General features: G+C 41.4%; 1 protein-coding gene across 4 annotated transcripts in view; it reads left to right on the forward strand.

Moving 5' to 3' along the window:
* The window catches only part of CHD6 (chromodomain helicase DNA binding protein 6), a 586,770-nt gene that overhangs the window by 488,756 nt on the left and 78,297 nt on the right, over positions 1 to 19,717 (forward strand). For all 4 annotated transcript variants that reach the window (XM_029614845.1, XM_029614844.1, XM_029614846.1 and 1 more), the window contains 3 exons: positions 139 to 345; positions 7,135 to 7,584; positions 8,480 to 8,671. In XM_029614845.1, coding sequence (XP_029470705.1) covers positions 139 to 345; positions 7,135 to 7,584; positions 8,480 to 8,671 — 849 coding nt within the window. The remainder of the gene's footprint in view (positions 1 to 138; positions 346 to 7,134; positions 7,585 to 8,479; positions 8,672 to 19,717) is intronic.

Below are 19,717 nucleotides of genomic sequence, written 5' to 3' on the forward strand. Positions count from 1 at the left end.
TAAAGACCTACTATGCCAACTTCATTATTAAGGCATTTTTACCAAATAAGTCAATTACATACATTACAGCAGCTGTTTTAGAAGCGAAGAATAAAATTTCCTGAATTGGTGGCTGTAACACTCATGTATTCTTTGTAGGATCGAGTAATAATTAATCGCATCGATAACATCTGTCATGCAGTATTGAAAGGAAAGTGGCCTTCCTCCAGCCAGCAATTTGAAGCACAGAGTATGGTGTCTACCCCAGTGCTACCCAGCAGCACAAACCTTAGAAACAGCTTTACAGGCCAAGAAACACAGGAACCTAACTTCAGTAGTGGATCCCCAGGCTCTCACATACAGAAGGTAAGGTGTTATAGAAATATCAGACAAGGGGTCTGTAAGATGGCATAGAGATATCAAAATGAGGTTCTATGCACTAGGTTCCTAAATATCGAAAGTAATATTTGATGGTTATCAGACATTGGAAAAATATAGAATAAAAAAAGCAGTGCCCCAGTAAATGTAATTAAAAATTGTAAAATGTGGAGACCTCAAGAAGAAACATGGAGCAACATGCACATCTGGGGTCTTTCAGTTTCTGGGATTGTTTCCAATATTTTGCTGGCTAGCCAGTATGACTAGGCATATTAAAGAGATTTTAATTGTTTCCACCTGTGCGCTACCTTTTATCTTCTATAATTTATGAGGTAATTAGACAGCAGCACCTAATCTTTAAATATAGTGTACCTGATTGGAATGCAGTGAATATTTGGTTTTTTTCTTTGTCAGTCTTTGGGATCTATGCACCAGGTTCTCATTTACGGAAAATGTCAATTATAAGACAAATGAAGTCTAAGTTGGAGAAGAAAAAGTCTAGGATTCAATTTGGTTTCTTGATATCACATGCTTGCTGTTCTTTCCAGTTGACACTGGCCCAGCCAATATGGAAAGATATGATAAAAATATTTAAATATTTGGCAAGCTTCATTAAATTACAAGAAGGTGAAATTTTCTATAGACAAAGAATTTCATAGACAAAGGGTTATGCTATGAAATTGGAGGGAGGAAATTTCAAAGGAAACATGAAAAAATACCTCTTTACTGAGAGGATGGTAGATGCCTGGAATAATGTACCAGTGTAGGTGGTACAAGCCAGTACTGTGATGGAATTCAAGCATGCTTGGGACAGATGTAGAGGTCAGTATTATAAAAAGGGATGTGAGGTTGTAGCATTGCAATCATCCCACCCTTCACTCCCTTGAAAGAAAAGTCAAGGGAAGAAGTGATAAGCAGAAAACAAGGGACACACTGCAGGCCATGGGGAAGCCAAGTTGGTACCAGCTTGCTAAAACTTCTTAGAAATTACCTGGGTGGATGCTAATAGGTTGATGGTGGCCAGGTGTCATCCAATAAAGTCCTGTGACCTAGGCAGCCAGATGTTGGGGCAATATTCTCACTAGTTTTGATAATTTATATGACAAAACTTGGTGATGACATAGGGTAAAGGGCTCCTGAGTGTTGGATTAAGTATCTATCCAAGATGGTAGAAACCCAGAGAGGAAGACAGCAAAAACTGACTAAGAGTGATATCCTAGAAATGGTATATCTTATATGGCTGGCAGCTAAGTTATATGCTTAGCAGTGGAAACCAGAATAACTGGGTGGGCCAGCTGGACCTTTGAGGATGGAGGAGGTTCTGACATGGCCCCTTTATGTGATGGCAGCCCCACAGTCCCAGGGCTGCCATCGCACATTCTATGGGGGAGAATATTACAGGAATCACAAAACGGCAGAGAAAATTATAACGGCTTTGTGACTCCCACAATATTTTTCTCTCTGAGACTAAAGGTTGCTAAAAAAGAAAAAAAGCATTGAAAAAGAATCTCAGAAAGAAGTCAGGAAAAATATCTGGAAAGACTGAAAGAAGCAGGGAAAGTAGACTGAACAACAAGGGGTTAATTTTCAAAGGAGTTACGCACATAAATGTGACCTACTGTCATAACAATTTCAAAAGCCATTTACTCGAGTGAAGTGCACTTACAGACAATTCAATGGCATATATTGTAGCAATTTTCAAAAGCCCATTTGAGTAAAGTTTATTTAGTCGCATAAAACTGGGTTTTAATCGAGTAAATGCTTTTTAAAATCAGGCCCTATAAGCATAAACAAAAGGCAGTTGATATTCAAAGGAGTTTATCTGGGTAAATTTTGAGATTTGAATATCAGGCTCCTTTGAACATATACATTTTATCCAACTAAGTTATTAGCCAGATAAAATGTATCCGGATAAATAGGAGGCATTCTGGAGCAGAGTTCAGTTGGCTAAATAACCTGTCTGGCTAACAGTCAAATAAGTTATTCAGCTAAGCCGGGACAGGCCTCCGAGTCAGGTTTAAGATATCCAGGAATATGTTGGCAACAACAACAAAAAAAGCTAGTAGGCCTACCAGCTCAATACTCCACCTCAGTGACAGTAATGTTGGGTCTTGCACTCAATCCCCCTCCCTCCCAAACCTCTGCAAGATAGTTGAAAAGTTTTTTGATCTATGGGACCAATAGCTAACCCCCCACCTCCACTGTGGTGCGTCCAAATAACCCTACCTCTAGGCATCTTCTCATCCTCCATTTCCCACCACCCCAACCCTAACTTTTCTACCTCACCTGGCATCCCCCAAACACCTCTGGGTTGCTGGGGTCACGGTACACTCATACCAAATGTGGAGGGCAATTTTCAACAAGTCCTTTTTACTCAGGGCTTTTGAAAATTACCCACCCTGTTCTGGTAAAAATTCACACACTCTGTACCATGCTGCACATATTTTTATCTGCATTTTCATTGTGGACTTTTCATCAAAATGCACAGTTTCGAAAACTGCTCTTGCAAAGAGCAATTTTGAGTACCCCAAAAAGTAGAAAAATATCCATTTAGTTTTACCGTTCATACTTTGAAAGAGGAACTGAAAACCCACCTGTTATTTGTGCTGTTTTAGATCTAGTTCTCAGTGGGTCACAGTATCTGATGCAGGTAATATTGCAAAGGGTCTAGAAAGAAGTTTCTATCTGTATACAGGTGATATTAAGATCTGCAACTGGCTGGTAATGCCAAATGGAAGGAAAAATGAGTGAACAAAGAGAACTTGAGTGTGAATGTTCAAGATTTTGACAATTAAGATTTAATGAATCCCAAAAGAGGTGTAAATGAGTGGGTGAAGCACTAATTTGCAACAAATAGGAAAAGGATCTTAGGTGATTATATCGAATTATCTTCAGATTGCCAAACAGTGCGACAGTGTCAAGATTCAGAGGGATATTGAGTACATACGAAGCAGAAAAAGCTGCTGCCCCTATTGATCATTCTTCAAACCTCATCTAGAGCATTGTACTAGCGGATTCATCTCCAGAAGTATACTGTATAGACAAAATAAAAGCCATCTAGACGAGAGCTACCTAAATGATATAGACACTATATCAAATTTATTTATTTAGACCTTTTATAAACGCCATTCCATGTATAGATCACAACGGTTTACAAAAGTGACATTCATAGCTCTAAATCAACAAACAAATAATGATTGGTTATATAGGTAGTATTCATAGTCAGGCATTAACATCTGTTAAGTGAAATTTTCTATTCTAATTGAGTGGCTACAGAGAAATTTAATGATAATCAAACCGCCATCCCTAGACTTAGGAATCTTTAATATTACTTCCTCAGATCAAGTACAGGACCTAGGAATACAGCTTGATGAGAACCTAAATATGAAAAAGCATATAAGCAAATTAATTAAAACAGGATGCTCCAAGTTAAGAATACTACATCAGCTGAAACCATTACTAACAGACTTCCACACTGTTCAACAAACACTAATATTCTCAAACTTAGACTACTGCAACTCACTATTATTAGACTTATCCTCAGGACTATTAAAACCACTTCAATTATTACAAAATGCCTCTGCCAAACCATTACTAGGGACAAGGAAATGTAACAACATCACCCCCTCGCTGATGGCACTGCACTGGCTTCCTGCACAATACAGAATTCATTATAAAGTATTAACTCTAATCTTTAATATCATCAACAACATTAACCAGTGCTTAACTGGAGTGACACTTCAACCACACACACCACAGAGACCTCTTCTAAGATCACAAAACAAAGGATTTCTAAAGGTGCCCACAACATGGAAAACACACCTGGCACAAATAAGAGACCTAATGTTTTCAATAGCAGGCCCCAAGCTGTGGAACATTCTTTCAGAATCTTTGTCTGTAACAGAAAGAAAGAGTTTCAAATGTGAACTGAAAACAATTGTCGATTGGTCCGTTCACTGTCACAAATCAGTGAAAGGGCCAATCATCTTTCAGAAAGCTGTCTTGAAAGGGGATTGGTCCTTTCACTGATAAATGTCAGTGAAAAGGACCAATGGACAATAAGTAAAGGAGTAAATAAATTAATATTAAGTGCCCGACACTTTCATATTGATTTATTCACTCCTTACAGTGCCGGCAGTCAGGTTCGGAAAATGGATGCTGAATTTATCAGCGTCCATTTTCCTAACCCGTGGATGTGCATTTGCATGTGATGAGCGCTATTAGTTTCATGCCCGTTGTGGAGGTGCTAATCTCCTTATTGCAGGGGATTAGCGCCTCCACAACACATAAGGGGATTAGGTAGTGCATAAAGGGATTAGGTAGTGCCTATACAACCTGCGTCCAACTGCGGGTTATACAGTATGCTCAGCCCCGAAGGATCCTTAGCTGTAGGGAAGCAAGGATAAAGACAGAGAAATAGGCAGGGCTTAGTTTGTGGTAAAACGGGGTGGAACACAGTTCCAGCACTTCTTTTGAGACTTAAGAGGCAGAGCAGCAGGGGTGTTCTGCTCCAGCCCTTCCCCTCCAGGCAGCCTGCAGGGAAGAGAAGGCGAGGGGCTGAGCCTGAAGCACACAAAGAAGAGAACAGCTATTCTGCTCCCTAATCCAGCCCCTCCTCTCGTGTTCCCCCCCAAGTCTCTTCCTGTATTGCAGGGAAGAGAAGGGAAAAGGGTGATATTGAACCAGACACTGCAGAGCAAAGAGTAAACACAAAAAGGTTTGAATTAGCACAAGTTTGAAAGTTGTGAGCAATAATGCCAATTGTCAAGGCTTCAACTCTGGTCTTGATGAATGGCACTAGTGCTCACAACTTTCAAACTTATACTAATTCAACCACTTTTTTTGTGTCCATTTCCAAGGGCTTAATTTCTGGCAGAACAATCCAGAACGGGGTTCTGCCACCTTCTTTTCTGGGACTCAAAAAGCGGAACAGAGCCGGCAGTGAGTATCGGTTCTGGCTCACCCAAGGAAACAGAACAGAGCCAGTAGTTACATGGATTATTTATGACCGCCCAGCCTCTGGAGGAAGCAGAGAACAAAGAGTGTAACATGGGGACTCGAGACAATCGTTCAGGCAGCTGTCAGCTTCTCTCTTCCCTCCCCCAAATAATACAACAGGACAACTATATGGCAATAACAAGAGGCCACAGTTTATTAAACCTAACCCGAGCCGCAATCTTAACATAACTCCAAATAACATCCCCTCCTCCCCCTCTTCCGCAGCTTGCCAATCTTCACTTGCCACTGCGGCCCGATGGCAAGCTAGCGTTTGACCCCCCCCCCCACTTACCCCGCCACGTCACCAGCGAGGGTAAGCTTGCGGCCTGAGCATCGCCCCCCCCCCCCTTGCTCTTTAGGCCTTCCCGTGTAGCAGCCCCAAGCTACACGAGCATTCCTCCCCCCCCCCCCTCCAAAATGTCCTTCACAATTACAAACAATACAATACAACATATGGCTCGGGTTTTCCGCCACAACTGCGACATGCACAAAATACACTCACAACTTGAAACATAACAATCTTAAGGGAGGGAGGGAGGGAGGGAAGCAAAAACCCGCTGCTTGCTCCGCTGCCAAATTCCCAACTGCCCCTTCACCCCTGCACAACCCTAGGCTATCTAACCTAGCAACCAATGGCCGTGCCGCGTTTGAATTTGCAGCACACCATTGGCTCCCGCCTCTCCCCCAGCCCCACCCCCGCCTCGCTACCTTGCCGACGCTCGAGCCCACGTTACCTACGTCGCTCCGGGACCAGCCCGGATCGCCTCCTTTTGGAGCTGCTTACCCTGAGACGAGGGAAGCCACGTGGCTTTGATTTGTGGGGAGGATGTGAGAGAGTTCACACCCTAGCCCTGGTCCTGCCCCCTTTGAACAGGTCAAACCTAGCTCTGGTCCCACCCTTATCACCCTCTCCACAGTGCCACTTCCTTTCCGTCTACAAATTAAGCCCTGGAAATAAGATCTGCTGCATTGCAATAGGAAAGGGAAATGGACAGACTAGATGGGCCTTATGGCCTTTATCTGCCATCGTGTTATGTGTTTCCATGATTTTGATGTAATTGCTTAGGAAATATTTATTAATTTTTTAAAGCATGTTCCACGTACTCGCCTTCACCATTATGAGAAACTCATGCAGGAATTACACTGATGTATATGCTCTGAAATAGAAGGGCAATTATCAAATATCCCATGTAGTTGCAAAGTATGAGGGTGCTGTTAACTTGCATACTTTACACTAATTTTCAAAGAGAAGTTACTCTGGTACTAAAAGCTCCCAGATATTTGCTCCTGCTATTTTTAAGGTGGCCGAGGAGGGGTGAAATAGCACGCTTGCTTTTTAAAATATCCTGGATGCATGTGGTTTGCCTTCCCCAAGCCAAACATGCTCCCTTGCCCACCTCCTTGCAGTTCAACTAAATGTACATGCCCTGTGGAAGAGCGCACATACTTCTAGTGGTCTCAGGGGATCAATTTACAGACAGGCATGTTAATCTATTTTGATTTGGCTAGATTTCTTTGAAGGATGCCTTCAGTATAAATAGCTAAACTCTGGTTTCAGGAAGGAGATTTTTAAAGCAAGCAGTGGAACCATAATAAAAAAAAAACCCAAAACCTAAAATATATTGGGATTAAAACAAAAGGAGAATTATAAATAGGACCAAATAAGCAATAGATTCAAGAATCAGGCAAGTTAATCTGCATGTGGTTTTAAAGGTAGGTTTCACTATATCATTAGTGCTTTTGTCCTGAATTACATGATATTGTTTTTGCTGCCCTTAGGATACCTTCCTGTCCCCTGCATTTCCCAAGGATGAAAGAAAACATAGGAGGCCATATGAGTTTGAGAGTGACAGCGGAACTACCAAGAACAGGAGCCTGGAACAGCCAGCTGTGTCCCATGGAAGGCCTCCCATGGTCCTGAATGGCTGGCGGGAATCTGCCATGGACCTTTCCAGAGCTGCAGACCTCTCCTCACGTTCTACCCCTCCTTTTTCGCTCAGCACAAGCACACCCAAGCTAGGGTCTGTCAGTGCTCTTCAAGGCTCCCTGGGTATGGACCTGTCTGGGATCTTGCAAGCAGGTTTAATCCACCCTGTGACTGGGCAGATTGTGAATGGAAACCTGCGAAGGGATGATGCTGCCATGAGGAGGAGGAGGGGGAGAAGGAAAAATGTGGAAGGAATGGACCTTATGTTCCTGAAGGAGAGGACTCTGCAGACTCCAGTTCAGGTATGTTATGGTATTTTTTTTGCATCCATAAAGTTGCAGAGGCCATGACCTTTGACCTATCTGAATCTGTTTGTATGAAGAAATATCAAGCAGCTGGTGTATTTTTTTTCAAGGGTAAGACAATTTATATGAGAAGTCACAAGTTGCTGAATGGTCTGTTTTGCTCATGAATAAAGAGACATATTAGAAAAGTGGTAACCCAGTGCATAAATGAATTAAAACTTCTCCTTACTGTAGCTGGGTTTCTTCAGCTGTTAAACAGAAGCAAAGGGATTAAGGGGACAACCAGGATAAGCCCAGAAGGTGGAATGTTTAAAAATAAAGTCCTTTACCTGGCTGTGCATAAGTATAGCATGTGAGCAGCACAGGATCACAAGCATCCTGTGGCATTACGAGCAATTTTCCTTAAAAGTTCTGAGTTCACTTGTTGTAGAGTGCTACCGGGATAATTCTGCTAGTTTGAGTGGAACCTGGTGCATAGCATTTAAAATTAATTTGAAAAACTGTCCTTTTCTGAGTGCTTAATAGATTCCCCCTTAGTGTTTTTAGTTCATTATGAAGAAAGATTCACTAATTTTGTCATTCTTGATGCCTCCCTGATGAGGACCATATGGAAAGTAGTAAGGGGAGAGAGGCAATGCATGACAGCTCCCTAATGGAGGCTCACACAGGAGAGAATATAAACAGCATTGTGCATATCTTGTTGCTGAATTGAAGAGGCTGAATTGTGCACTTAAAATGTTAACCAACAAGAACTTACTTAGAATTGAACTCGTTTCTCTCATTACATCACATTAACCTTTGTAGCTTTATTTTGGGAATATGACAATAAATAAATTAAATAAGTTATTAAACTGAGTTTAATGGCGATCTTATCCTTATGGATTCTCCTCAGGATCTTCGAGAGGATCTGAACAAGCCTCTCCAGAGCACCACCCATCTGGATGTGCTGAGTATGGCTACCTCATCCCCACAGCCAGTAACCACATCATCTATAGTGGCAGAGAAGGCTGCTCCAAACAAAAGCCTGCTGGACTGGTTGAGACAGCAATCTGATTACACTATCGATATACCAGGCTTCGGGGCTGTAAGTGACACCTATTTATTTATTTATTCATTTAATAGCTTTTGTATACAGTCATTCGAAGACCATCACTACGGTTTATATGATAATAAGCTACAAACAATAAGTGCTAAAAGAATAGCAAACACAGTGTATATATAAAATAACAGTACTAAAATCAAACGAGACAAAATGCAGGTAGCATTAAAAAATTATATAATATCATCACAAAGAAGTGACCAAATAACTAATAACATTCTCACAGATGAAATTTTAACTATGTTATAACATTAAATTAGAAGAATTGTCAGTAACATAAGGGTTCTTAATGAAGCCTGAGAGAGACTTAAATTGGATCCTGATAGGCCTTTTTAAATAGCCAAGTCTTTACCTCCTTTCTAAATGATTTTAGGTCTGGTTGAAGCCGCGTTGCTATTGGGAGGGAGTTCCATATTTTGGGACATGCTAATGACACAGCACGGTCTCTTACTTGGCTGAGATGGGCTGCATGCACAGAGGGAATACTTAAGAGACCTTTTGGGCCTATACAGTACAGTGTGCTCCGACAGAGTGCACTGTTAACCCGTCATTGGACGCGCGTTTTCGACGCGCTAGCGTTAGTATGGGGCCGAAAACGCATGTCCAATCCCCCGAACCTAATAGCGCCCGCAACATGCAAATGCATGTTGATGGCCCTATTAGGTATTCCCGCGCGCTTCAGAAAACAAAATGTGCAGCCAAGCCGCACATTTTGCTTTCAGAAATTAGTGCCTACCCAAAGGTAGGCGCTAATTTCTTCGGGCACCGGGAAAGTGCACAGAAAAGCAGTAAAAACTGCTTTTCTGTGCACCCCCTGACTTAATATCATGGCGATATTAAGTCGGAGGTCCCGAAGGGTAAAACAAGTAAAAAGAAAAAAAAATTTGAAGTCTGCCCGCGGCTGTCGGGTCAAAAACCGGACACTCAATTTTGCCGGCGTCCGGTTTCCGAGCCCGTGGCTGTCAGCGGGCTCGAGAACCGACGCTGGCAAAATTGAGCGTCGGCTGTCAAACCCGCTGACAGCCACCGCTCCGGTCCAAAAGGAGGCGCTAGGGACGCGCCTCCTTTTGGATCGCCGGGCCTCATTTAAATACAGAATCGCGTGCACAGGAGAGTGGCCTGTGTAAATGCGAGAGAGCGGGCATTCGCCCGCTCTCTCGCATTTACACAGGCCACAGGCCACAGGCTTATAGTCGAATGGCGGCATTTACACAGGCCACAGGCTTATAGTCGAATGGCGGCGTTAAACCAGTCCGTTTGTTCACCAAATATAATTTTATGTAGGATACATTCAATTTTGTATTCAATTCGATATTTAACCAGTAGCCAATATAGTGAAATTAAGATCAGAGTTATATGATCATGTTTCTTGGTTCCTGTTAGAATTATAGATCCAGTATTCTTTAGAATTTGAAGTGGGCATATAGTGGAGGTAGGTAAGCCAAGTAGGAGTGGGTTACAATAGAAGCCAAGTAGGAGTGAGTTACAATAGTCGGTGTTTGCAAAGCTGAAGTACCATTCTAAAGTCCAAAGGCTTGAGTAATGGTTTTAATTGTTTAAAATTTGAATTTTTATATCCTTCTTTTATTTTAGTAGATATGTATTTTTTGAGACTGAGTTCGGTATCAATGATCACCCCTAGATCTCGAGCATGAGGAACAGGGTTTAGTGTAGTTGATTGATCTTATAATTTTAGAGAAGGTGGTTTGTCAGGTGTGGGTCTGCTATCTAATAGAATGATTTCCGTCTTTTCAATGTTTAGCATAAGCTTCATATGAGACAATAACTGTTTAATGAAAGTTAAATACATAGCTATTATTTTATAGGGGGATTCAAGAGATTTTTGGATTGGAATGAGGATCTGTATACCATCTGCATAGATGTAATGTGTTAATCCAAGTCCAGAAAGAAGGTGACAGGGGAAGCATGTAGATACTGAACAAAGTGGCAGAAAGAGCTGATCTTTGTGGTACTCTACTGTGAAGGGATATTCTGTCTGAGGTGGAATTATTAATCTTTACTTGGAAATGCTGGTTAGAAAGATAAGAGGTGAACCAAAGTAAAGTTGTATTTGATAGTCCGATATCAGCTAATCTGTCAAGCATAATAGAGTGATTGACTGTATCAAAAGCTGCTGATAAGTCAAGAAGAATCAGTATATAGTTCTGTCTGCTGTCAAACCCTTTCAATACGGTGTCCATTAATGCGAGTAGGAAGGTTTCTGTATTGAAGTGCTTGCGAAAGCCAAAGTGAGATAGGTAAAGGATGTTGTTGTTTTCTAGATGTTCAGTTAATTGTTTCTGAACTACTTTTTCCAACAGTTTAGCTAGGAAGGATAAATTAGATATCGGTCTATAATTATTGAGCACTGTGCAGTCAAGATAACTTTTCTTAAGGATGGGCTTAATTATGGCAGTTTTAAGTGGATCAGGAAAATGACCTTCTGTGAGTGATAGATTGATGATATCTGACACAGGACCGGTGATTGTGTGGGCAATAGATTTCAGTGTTGTAATTGGAATGCTATCTATTGGATGGGATGCTGGGTTTAATTGTTTTATTAATGATTCTATTTCAAGTGGGGAAGTAAGTTCAAAATCTATCCATTTAGTAGTTTCCCTGGGATTCATACTGATTGATTGACTATCTGTTCTATTAAACTGTGTGGTTAAATAGAGTATTTTATCTTTGAAAAAGTGTGCAATTTCATTACATATGACCTCGGGGAGAGAAGCATTATCCTCCATTGAATTCTTCGTAAGGTTTTGTACAATGGAGAATAAAACCTTCGGGCTGTGGTTAAACTTGTGTATTTTATTGGAAAAAAATTCTTTCTTTGTCTCTTTGAATAATGTTTTGAAATAGTTTAAATCAGCTCTATAGGCCCCAAGGGAGCTATTCGATTTGTTTCTCCTCCATGTTTTCTCTTTTTTTCTTAGTTCATGTTTTGCATTCCGAATCTTAGTATTATACCAGGGATTGTGCCGTTTTGGATGTTTTATAGTTTTTGTACGTAATGGGTTTATATCGTCGGCAATTGAAGAAGTAATCTCAAGCCAGGAATTAGTGGCTTGTTCACGGTCGCGTTTTTGCATTTGGTCATCTAATTGTTCTATCTTAAAAGGTGGTCGATATGTAAAGGATACTGGTTGAGATTTTTTGGGAGCTGTGTCAGTTTTAAATGAAATGGAAGATTGAATCAAAGAGTGATCAGGCCAGTTTGTGTACATGTTAAGCATATTAGAATTATGAAGTGATAACCTCGTATTCTTATTTATTTATTTATTTTTAATTTTTATATACCGACATTCTTACATCCGATGTAAATCATACCGGTTTACATTAAACAGAATAGCAGGAAATACATTTCCATAGTCTAATACAATGAACATTTCTAATTAAAATTCTTGCAACAATTTGATTAATGTACATTGGATAGAGCATCACAGGGCAACTTAAGATGTTTAGACATGCTTTTGAATCATGAGGATATGGAAGTGTATATCAAGTGTTTAAGTTTGCTATATTCTTTAGAATTAAGATTGTTTTTTAAATTGTCTGTTTTATGATATTGAAATCCGGCTAGCACTTATTGGTCGATATAGATGGAATATAAATATTTATTTATAAATAAATAAACCTCATATTACCATATTTATAAATAAATAAACCTCATATTACCATAGCACTCTGATTAATATGTCACAGGTTTATAATCTTAGAAATAAAAGGTAAGACCTGCGCGTGTTTGCCGGCGCGTGCATGTGGACGCAGTGATTTTATAACACACGCGCATGTGTTTTAAAATCAGCGCTACGCGTGTACATGTGCACACGATTTTATATTGATGCGCGCATTAGAGCAGATTTGACGACTCAAGCACTTAAGTGGGGAGAATTTTAGTAGCTACATGCGCCAACGCAAATACCTGTTTCCCCAGTTTGTTCCCAGTTCGGCCCAGTAAAGGAGAGGACTTCCTAAGTTCCTATTAGCCCCGAGCCTTAAAACCCCACTGACTAGCCTATTTTTTTTTTGTTATATGCCATCCATAGCAGAAGTAAAGTTACGCGGTAAGGGACCTCCTCTACCAAAGGTTTCTTTAATTTAACATCAGAATCTATGCTTGCTTTACCAACTCTAGCAGCCAATAGTGAAATAGTTATTAAACCAGCTGATAAGGCTGGCTGTATTGTTGTTCAAGATCATTTAAATACACATGAATTGTTGACACATTTATCGGATACTAAATATTATCAGTCTCTTGATGAAGATCCAACTTTGCAACTACAAATTGTAATTGCTGTATTAATCATGGAAGAGTGCCCCATTTCTTACCAAAAAAGAACGACCGTTTTTGTATGTTGTCCATCCTAGAACACCGATTCTATATGGTGTTCCTAAGGTCCACAAAAATTTGATAAATTTATTACTAAGGCCCATCATCTCAAGTAATGGGTCTTTGTTGGAACCTTTGGCATTTTGTTTAGATACATTTCTACAACCATATGTCAAGAAAATGTACTTGTATATACAAGACACCACTCGTATTAAATAAGTTACAGAGTTCTTCATCATTTTCTGTTGATACTATTTTAGTTACCATGGATGTCATTTCATTATATACCAATGTGTTTCATGGCACTGCTCTTAAGACTTTTGCAAATATATTTTCATCTACGCAATATACACATCGTATTACAGCTGAATTTTTACTGGCTTTAGCCCAACTAGTGTTAAAAAAATAAATAAAATAATAATTCCAATTTAATGGGGGTTTTTATTTGTAAACCCATGGAATAGCCATAGGCTCATCAGCAGCACCATCGATAGCCAATTTAGACCTGGATTCACCATTCTATCTCAGAATGGTGAATCCAGCGAAAACGGGGGGCGGGGGTGAAGGGGGGGGGCGGGCCTGCAAAAGCCGGCAGCCTTCGCACCACAGCAGTGTTTTCGCTGCCGGCCTTTGCACCCAATAGCGCCACCGGTGACGATAACGTTACTAACCTTATCTCCGCCAGCGAAGACACTGCCGAGTCCGCCTCCTCGCCACCCCCAGCATGCTATCGCATGCGAAAAGGGTGCGATAGAGGCTTATCGCACACGATAAGCCTTTGAAAATGACCCCCATAGTTATGGATGCATTGGAACAGCATTTTATTTACAAATCATCATTTTTTTCACATGTGATATTTTGGGTCATGTATATTGACTATCTTTTTTTCTTATGGGATTCAACAGAAGAGTCTTTGACTGTGGTTTTCAATTGGTTAAACACCATGGATCCATATCTGAAGTTGACCATGAATTTCAGTGTACATCGAGTGTCTTTTTTGGACATTTTGATTTTGAAAAAGGACAATCGATTAGAGACCACTGTATATCGTAAATCTATGGATCGTAATAACCTTTTAATATACCACAGCTTTCACCCACGGGCCTTTAAAAATGGTCTCCCAGTAAGCCAATTTTTTAGGATACGGCGGTTAAGTTCTTCCATCTGGTAGAGGTGCATAACCCACTGGTGTGGATTAACCTGTCTTCATTTAAAAAAAAAAAAAAAAAAGGAAATTACCAGGTAAGTAGTAATTTCTCCTTCTAAAACAGGAATACTGCTTAGTGCCCTCACATGGAAATGCCATACAGATGAGGGCATTAGGTAATACTCCCTGATTCAGAGAAGTGCGTTGGCTCGGCTCAACTTGGATTTTCTTAGCACTGGAAACTTAACTCCAGGTCAGGAATGGAGTTAAGTTTCCAGTGCTATTGCGTTGGCACTTTAAACCCCAAAAAATGGAAGAAAAACACAAAAAAGAAGTGAGGAACACTTAACCGGATAAGTACTGCAGTCAGTACTTATCTGGCTATCTAGCTGCGTTTTGCTGCTACATAGCAGCAGTCATCGCTTAGCTGGATAAGTGCTTTCTTATGTCAGCCATAATGCACCCCCATCCCCCCGTCCTTTCCTGAGTTAAAATATGTGCCAAACGCACATTTTCCTTTCAAAGTGCTGTTTATAAATCCTGAATCATTTGCATAAAATTAGTTTACTGCATTGGGTGTTAAAATAATTTTAATGAGTGTTAAAACTGTGCATTGAAAACCAGCACACAGTTTCTTATTTCTATTAATAAAACAAAAAACAGTCCCTGATGTTGTTCCTTCCCTCCCTTCTAATTGTCCAATTGTCAAAAATATATTTTTTTAAAAAGTTGACAAAGAATGCTCTGTTGATCTCTTCTCCTCATTGCTATTAAAATCAAAACAAGCACACAAAAAAAGCCCTGCTGGTGAACCCCTGCCTCTCTGCTGTCCAAAAAAGGTCTGCTTTATTGGACAGCCCCTGCCCTTACTCTGACTGAGGCAGTGGATCCCCCTGCATGCCTTTCCCCCCCCCCCCCCTCCCCCTAGTGGGGAGCCCAGGAGGAAGGGGAGATTGGTGTGTGACATTTTCTTTTAAAAGTTTTGACAAGGGGAAATTGGCACAGGACAGTTTTATTGACAGGAGACTGGGAGAGAAGGTAGTTTGGCATGGAACATTCTTTTTTTTTCTTTTTTGTAAGTTTCTACAAAAGAAGACTGTGAAGAAGGGAGAATGGCAGATGGTACATTATTTTTTAATTTTTGACAGAAGGAGATGGGCGATAGGAGAAATAGCTGTAGGGGCTTGTTTTTAAAAGTTTTGACAATGAGAAGGGAGCGGAGATTGCTACAGGGACACATTCTTTGTAATATTTAGACAGTCGAGTTGGAGGGAGGGTCGGGAGAGAAAACAGTATGACTTTTATTATAAAAATAGTCTGCTGGAGTAGAGATGAGGAAGATAAGGGGATTTTCTTTTCCCAAAGTAGGTAGTTGGAAGGTGGGATGGAGGCAGCTAACTGCTCCCCTATATTTTCTAACCAGATGGCAAGATGAGGGCTGTAAAGGGTTGTAGGCCAACATTAAATTTGTATGGGGTGGACAAATGAGAGGAGAGATAAAGGTACTGTCAGGCCTGCATTCAATTTGTATTGAAGCAGATGAGAGAAGACTTAGCTGGTTAGTACTGATTTTCTGTGCCAGCTGCAAGTTTGTTTAATGTGGCCAGTCAAATTTTAATGGCTAGATTTATCAAAAATATTCGGCTGAAAACCTGCCTGTTTAGGTTCAACTAAATAGTCACCTAAAAATAATTAGCAAAAATTAGCTGATTATCTTGACCGCTCAGCAAGTTTTTAAATATTTACCTTTTACTCTTTTTTTTTTTATAATTTTTTATTTATGGAGTCAGAGTACAGCATATAATAATGTAAACATAGAAACAATAACAGAGCGGTACATAACAAGAAACCATCAATACAATGCAGCGTTTCCACGAATAACCTCGAAATGCGCACCCCAACTACATTTTCCTTTTTCGTATTAGTCTGCTACCCCCCCCCCCCCCGGTACCCTCCCACCCACCCCCTCCCCCCCCCTATTCGCAATCTACAGTAGGTAGGTTGGTGCATAGCGAAAGTGATACAGGATAAAATTAAAGCTCTACTATGTCAGATAAGAGTATAATAGACCGCTAACAACCGGCATAGCCCCTACTGACTTCCCTGACATAAAACTGTGAGAACAGAGTGTAGAAAGGTAATATGGACGGCCTCAATCACTGGATGCTTGACGCAACCAATCCATAAGAGGCCTAAGCATAAGAAGGGTAGCTTGAGGTCGAGTAGTACTCATAGCTATATCTCGGAGTGTCTTGCCCAAACGGGTCAACCTAGTTCGAACATTCCCAATAGTAGGCATCTGAGCTGATCTCCAATAGAGGGCCAATTCGCTACGGGCTGCGAGTATAATAAGGTGTACCAATCTCTGCTGACGGGGTGGCAGCTCAAAAGGGACATTCAGTAACACCTCACTGGGAGTGAGAATGACCGTTAGGTCCGAAATTTGAGAAATAAGTTGAGTAATGTCATGCCAAAACATGGTAACTCTAGGGCAAGACCACCACATATGGAAGAATGAGCCCACTTGACCACATCCCTTCCAGCAGCAAGAATCATAAGCGGAATTAAACTTATGTAAACGTTCAGGCGTATAGTACCAGCGTAGCAGAATTTTATAACTGTTCTCAGCAAGGCTGGAGAAGGCTGAACTTTTTTTTGTGTGGAGAAATATAGAATCCCACTGATCTTCGGAAAGTACTACACCCAAATCTACCTCCCAAGCCTTCATATATGCTGGTTTAATTAAAGGATCTTTATTGAGAAAATTATAAATTTGGGATATCGCCCCCCGCAGAGTGTCCGCTTGATCACACCAATGTTCCACTTGGGTTTTCCCCAACTTAAGGTCACATCCAAGGTTTTCCGCTTGGAAGAAGTGTCGGAGCTGTAGATATGTGAAAACGTCCTGAGGGGTAAGATGGTACGTATCCGAGAGTTGAGGGAAGGCGAGTATATTGTCCCCCCCCCCACAGGTGGCCAAAGCTCCGAACACCCTTGGCCTCCCACCCGTCAATGAACCCACGTGAACGACCCGCGGGGAATTTCAAATTAGTACGAATATAGGTACTATAGAAATATCTCCTAGTGCCTATTAATTGCACTCTCCATTTCTCCCAAAGCTGCAAAGTCATAGCTGTCGTAGGGGGGAACCTATGTGTTGGTAACCAGGTATGCTTGGGCTGCCAGATCAAGGATGGTAAGGGCATGGCCCCTGTGATGTCTTGCTCGATAGTCACCCACTGCTTTTGTTCCCCGCGTCGATTCCAATCTAATATCGCTCGAAACTGAGCCGCCATAAAATACCATCTAAGATTAGGTACCCCCAGCCCGCCTCTAAGCTTCGGCCTATGCATAACTGCCTGCGCTATCCGCGGTGGACGTTTCCTCCAAATATAGGAGAAAATTTTCTGCTGCCATCTCTTAATGATGAACGTAGGGATATCAATAGGCAGAGCTTGGAAAAGATAGCCCAATCGGGGGAGGACATTCATCTTTACCGAAGAAATTCTACCAAACCAAGATAAATATAGTGCTGACCACCTATCCAAATCACTAAAAACTTTTTTCATGAGTGGGGGATAATTTAGCTGGAATAGTTCTTGAGGATCTTTGCTAATATAAACCCCTAGATACTTTATCGACCGACTCGCCCACTTAAAGGAAAAAGAGGATTTTAAAGTAGCCAACTCGGCAGCAGAGAGAGACACATTCAACAACTCAGACTTATCCACGTTCAGTGTGAAGCCAGAAACTTTCCCAAAGTCTTGCAAGACGCTTAGTGTCGCCTGCAGCGAGGAAACGGGGCTGGTCAATGTAAATAGAATGTCGTCAGCGAACATTGACATTTTATATTCCCGTTCCCCAATAGTTATACCTTGAACCTGGGTAGTGGCTCTAATAGTAAGGGCCAAGGGCTCTAAAAACAACGCAAAGAGTAACGGGGAGAGGGGACAACCCTGCCTCGTTCCCCGCGCAATAGGAAACATCTCTGAGTATGTCCCGTTCACCTTCACCCTGGCCCCTGGCTGATTGTACAACTGTTGCAACCAGTTGAGAAAATGAGGACCGAAATTCATCTCCCGTAAGACATGGAACAAAAATGCCCAATGCACCATGTCGAATGCCTTTTCGGCATCGACCGAGAGAAGTACCGCCGGCACAGCCTGTGCTTTGACCCACCACAACAAATCCACTATTTTACGGGTGTTATCGGCGGCCATCCGGCCAGGGATAAACCCGGTCTGATCTGTATGAATCAGGCGCGCCATAAAGGTATTCAAGCGGGACGCCAAAATTTTTGCCAGCAATTTAAGGTCAAGGTTGATGAGAGAGATGGGTCTATAAGACCCGCATAGGGTTAAATCCCGGCCCGGCTTACCCAAAATAGTGATCCCCGCCACATTCGCCTCAGGCCTTAATGCACTCCCCTCCCTCAGAGAGTTAAATAAGGCATTTAAGGGTGCCACCAAGACAGGCGCCATCTTTTTATAATATTGTGGGGTGAAACCATCAAGTCCTGGGGACTTATTGGCTTTGAGGTCCTTAATGGCCTGCAAGATTTCTGGGGAAGTAATCTCCGTATCCATGTATAACCTTTCCTCCTCAGTCAATTTAGGCAAAGGTACTTTGTTAACATACTGTCGTATCTGTTCAGGAGAAATAGATGGATTGGCCGAATATAAGAGACTATAAAATTGCTGGAATCTACTACGGATATCAGGGGGGGATGTCAGCATAGTACCATTCGTGTCTTGTACCCCTATTATCTGTGATTGCAATATTTTTTGCTTTAGATAGCGAGCTAGTAAACGACCTGAGCGATTGCCCCATTCAAATTTTTCTTTCGTAATCCTAGCCAAAGTAGCGGCTATCTCTGCATCTGCCAAACCCTGTAATTCTTTACGCAGCTCCCCAATACGAGCATATATTTTCTTGGACAGGGTTAACTTATGGCGTGCTGTTAAAGTTGCTATTTCACTTAATAAGGTCTCTCTTGCCCGCAGGCGTTGGCGCTTATGGTAAGCCCCCCTAGCAATTAATTGTCCTCGAACCACTGTTTTCATGCATTCCCACAATAAAGCAGGTTCCCCTTCATTCGAGGCCAAATAATCTGAAATATTCTTTTGAAGTTGAATACAGTACGCCTCTTCCTGAATAAGGGTATCATTTAACTTCCAAGGACGAAAGCCACTTGCCTGCTCCGCACGGTTTAAATTTAGCACTACGGGGGCATGATCTGACCAGGTAATATCATGAATACAAGTCTCTGAAACGCGGCCCAGCAACATTTTATCCAACAGAAAATAATCAATGCGTGAGTATGAGTGATGAGGGGCTGAAAAAAATGTATAGTTCTTAACTTCGGGGTGTCCTTGTCTCCACACATCTATCAAATTCCATTTTTTCATAAACGCAAGGAGCTTCCTTCTATGAACCCCCGTCCCAGAGTTGCCTCCCCCAGAGTTATCAACGTGTGGATTCAGGGTTAAATTAAAGTCTCCCACTAAGATCAAATTGCCTTCCCCCTCATTTAAAAGTAATTGGTCAA

Source organism: Rhinatrema bivittatum, chromosome 8, assembly GCF_901001135.1.
Source record: "Rhinatrema bivittatum chromosome 8, aRhiBiv1.1, whole genome shotgun sequence".
Taxonomy (NCBI): Eukaryota; Metazoa; Chordata; class Amphibia; order Gymnophiona; family Rhinatrematidae; genus Rhinatrema; species Rhinatrema bivittatum.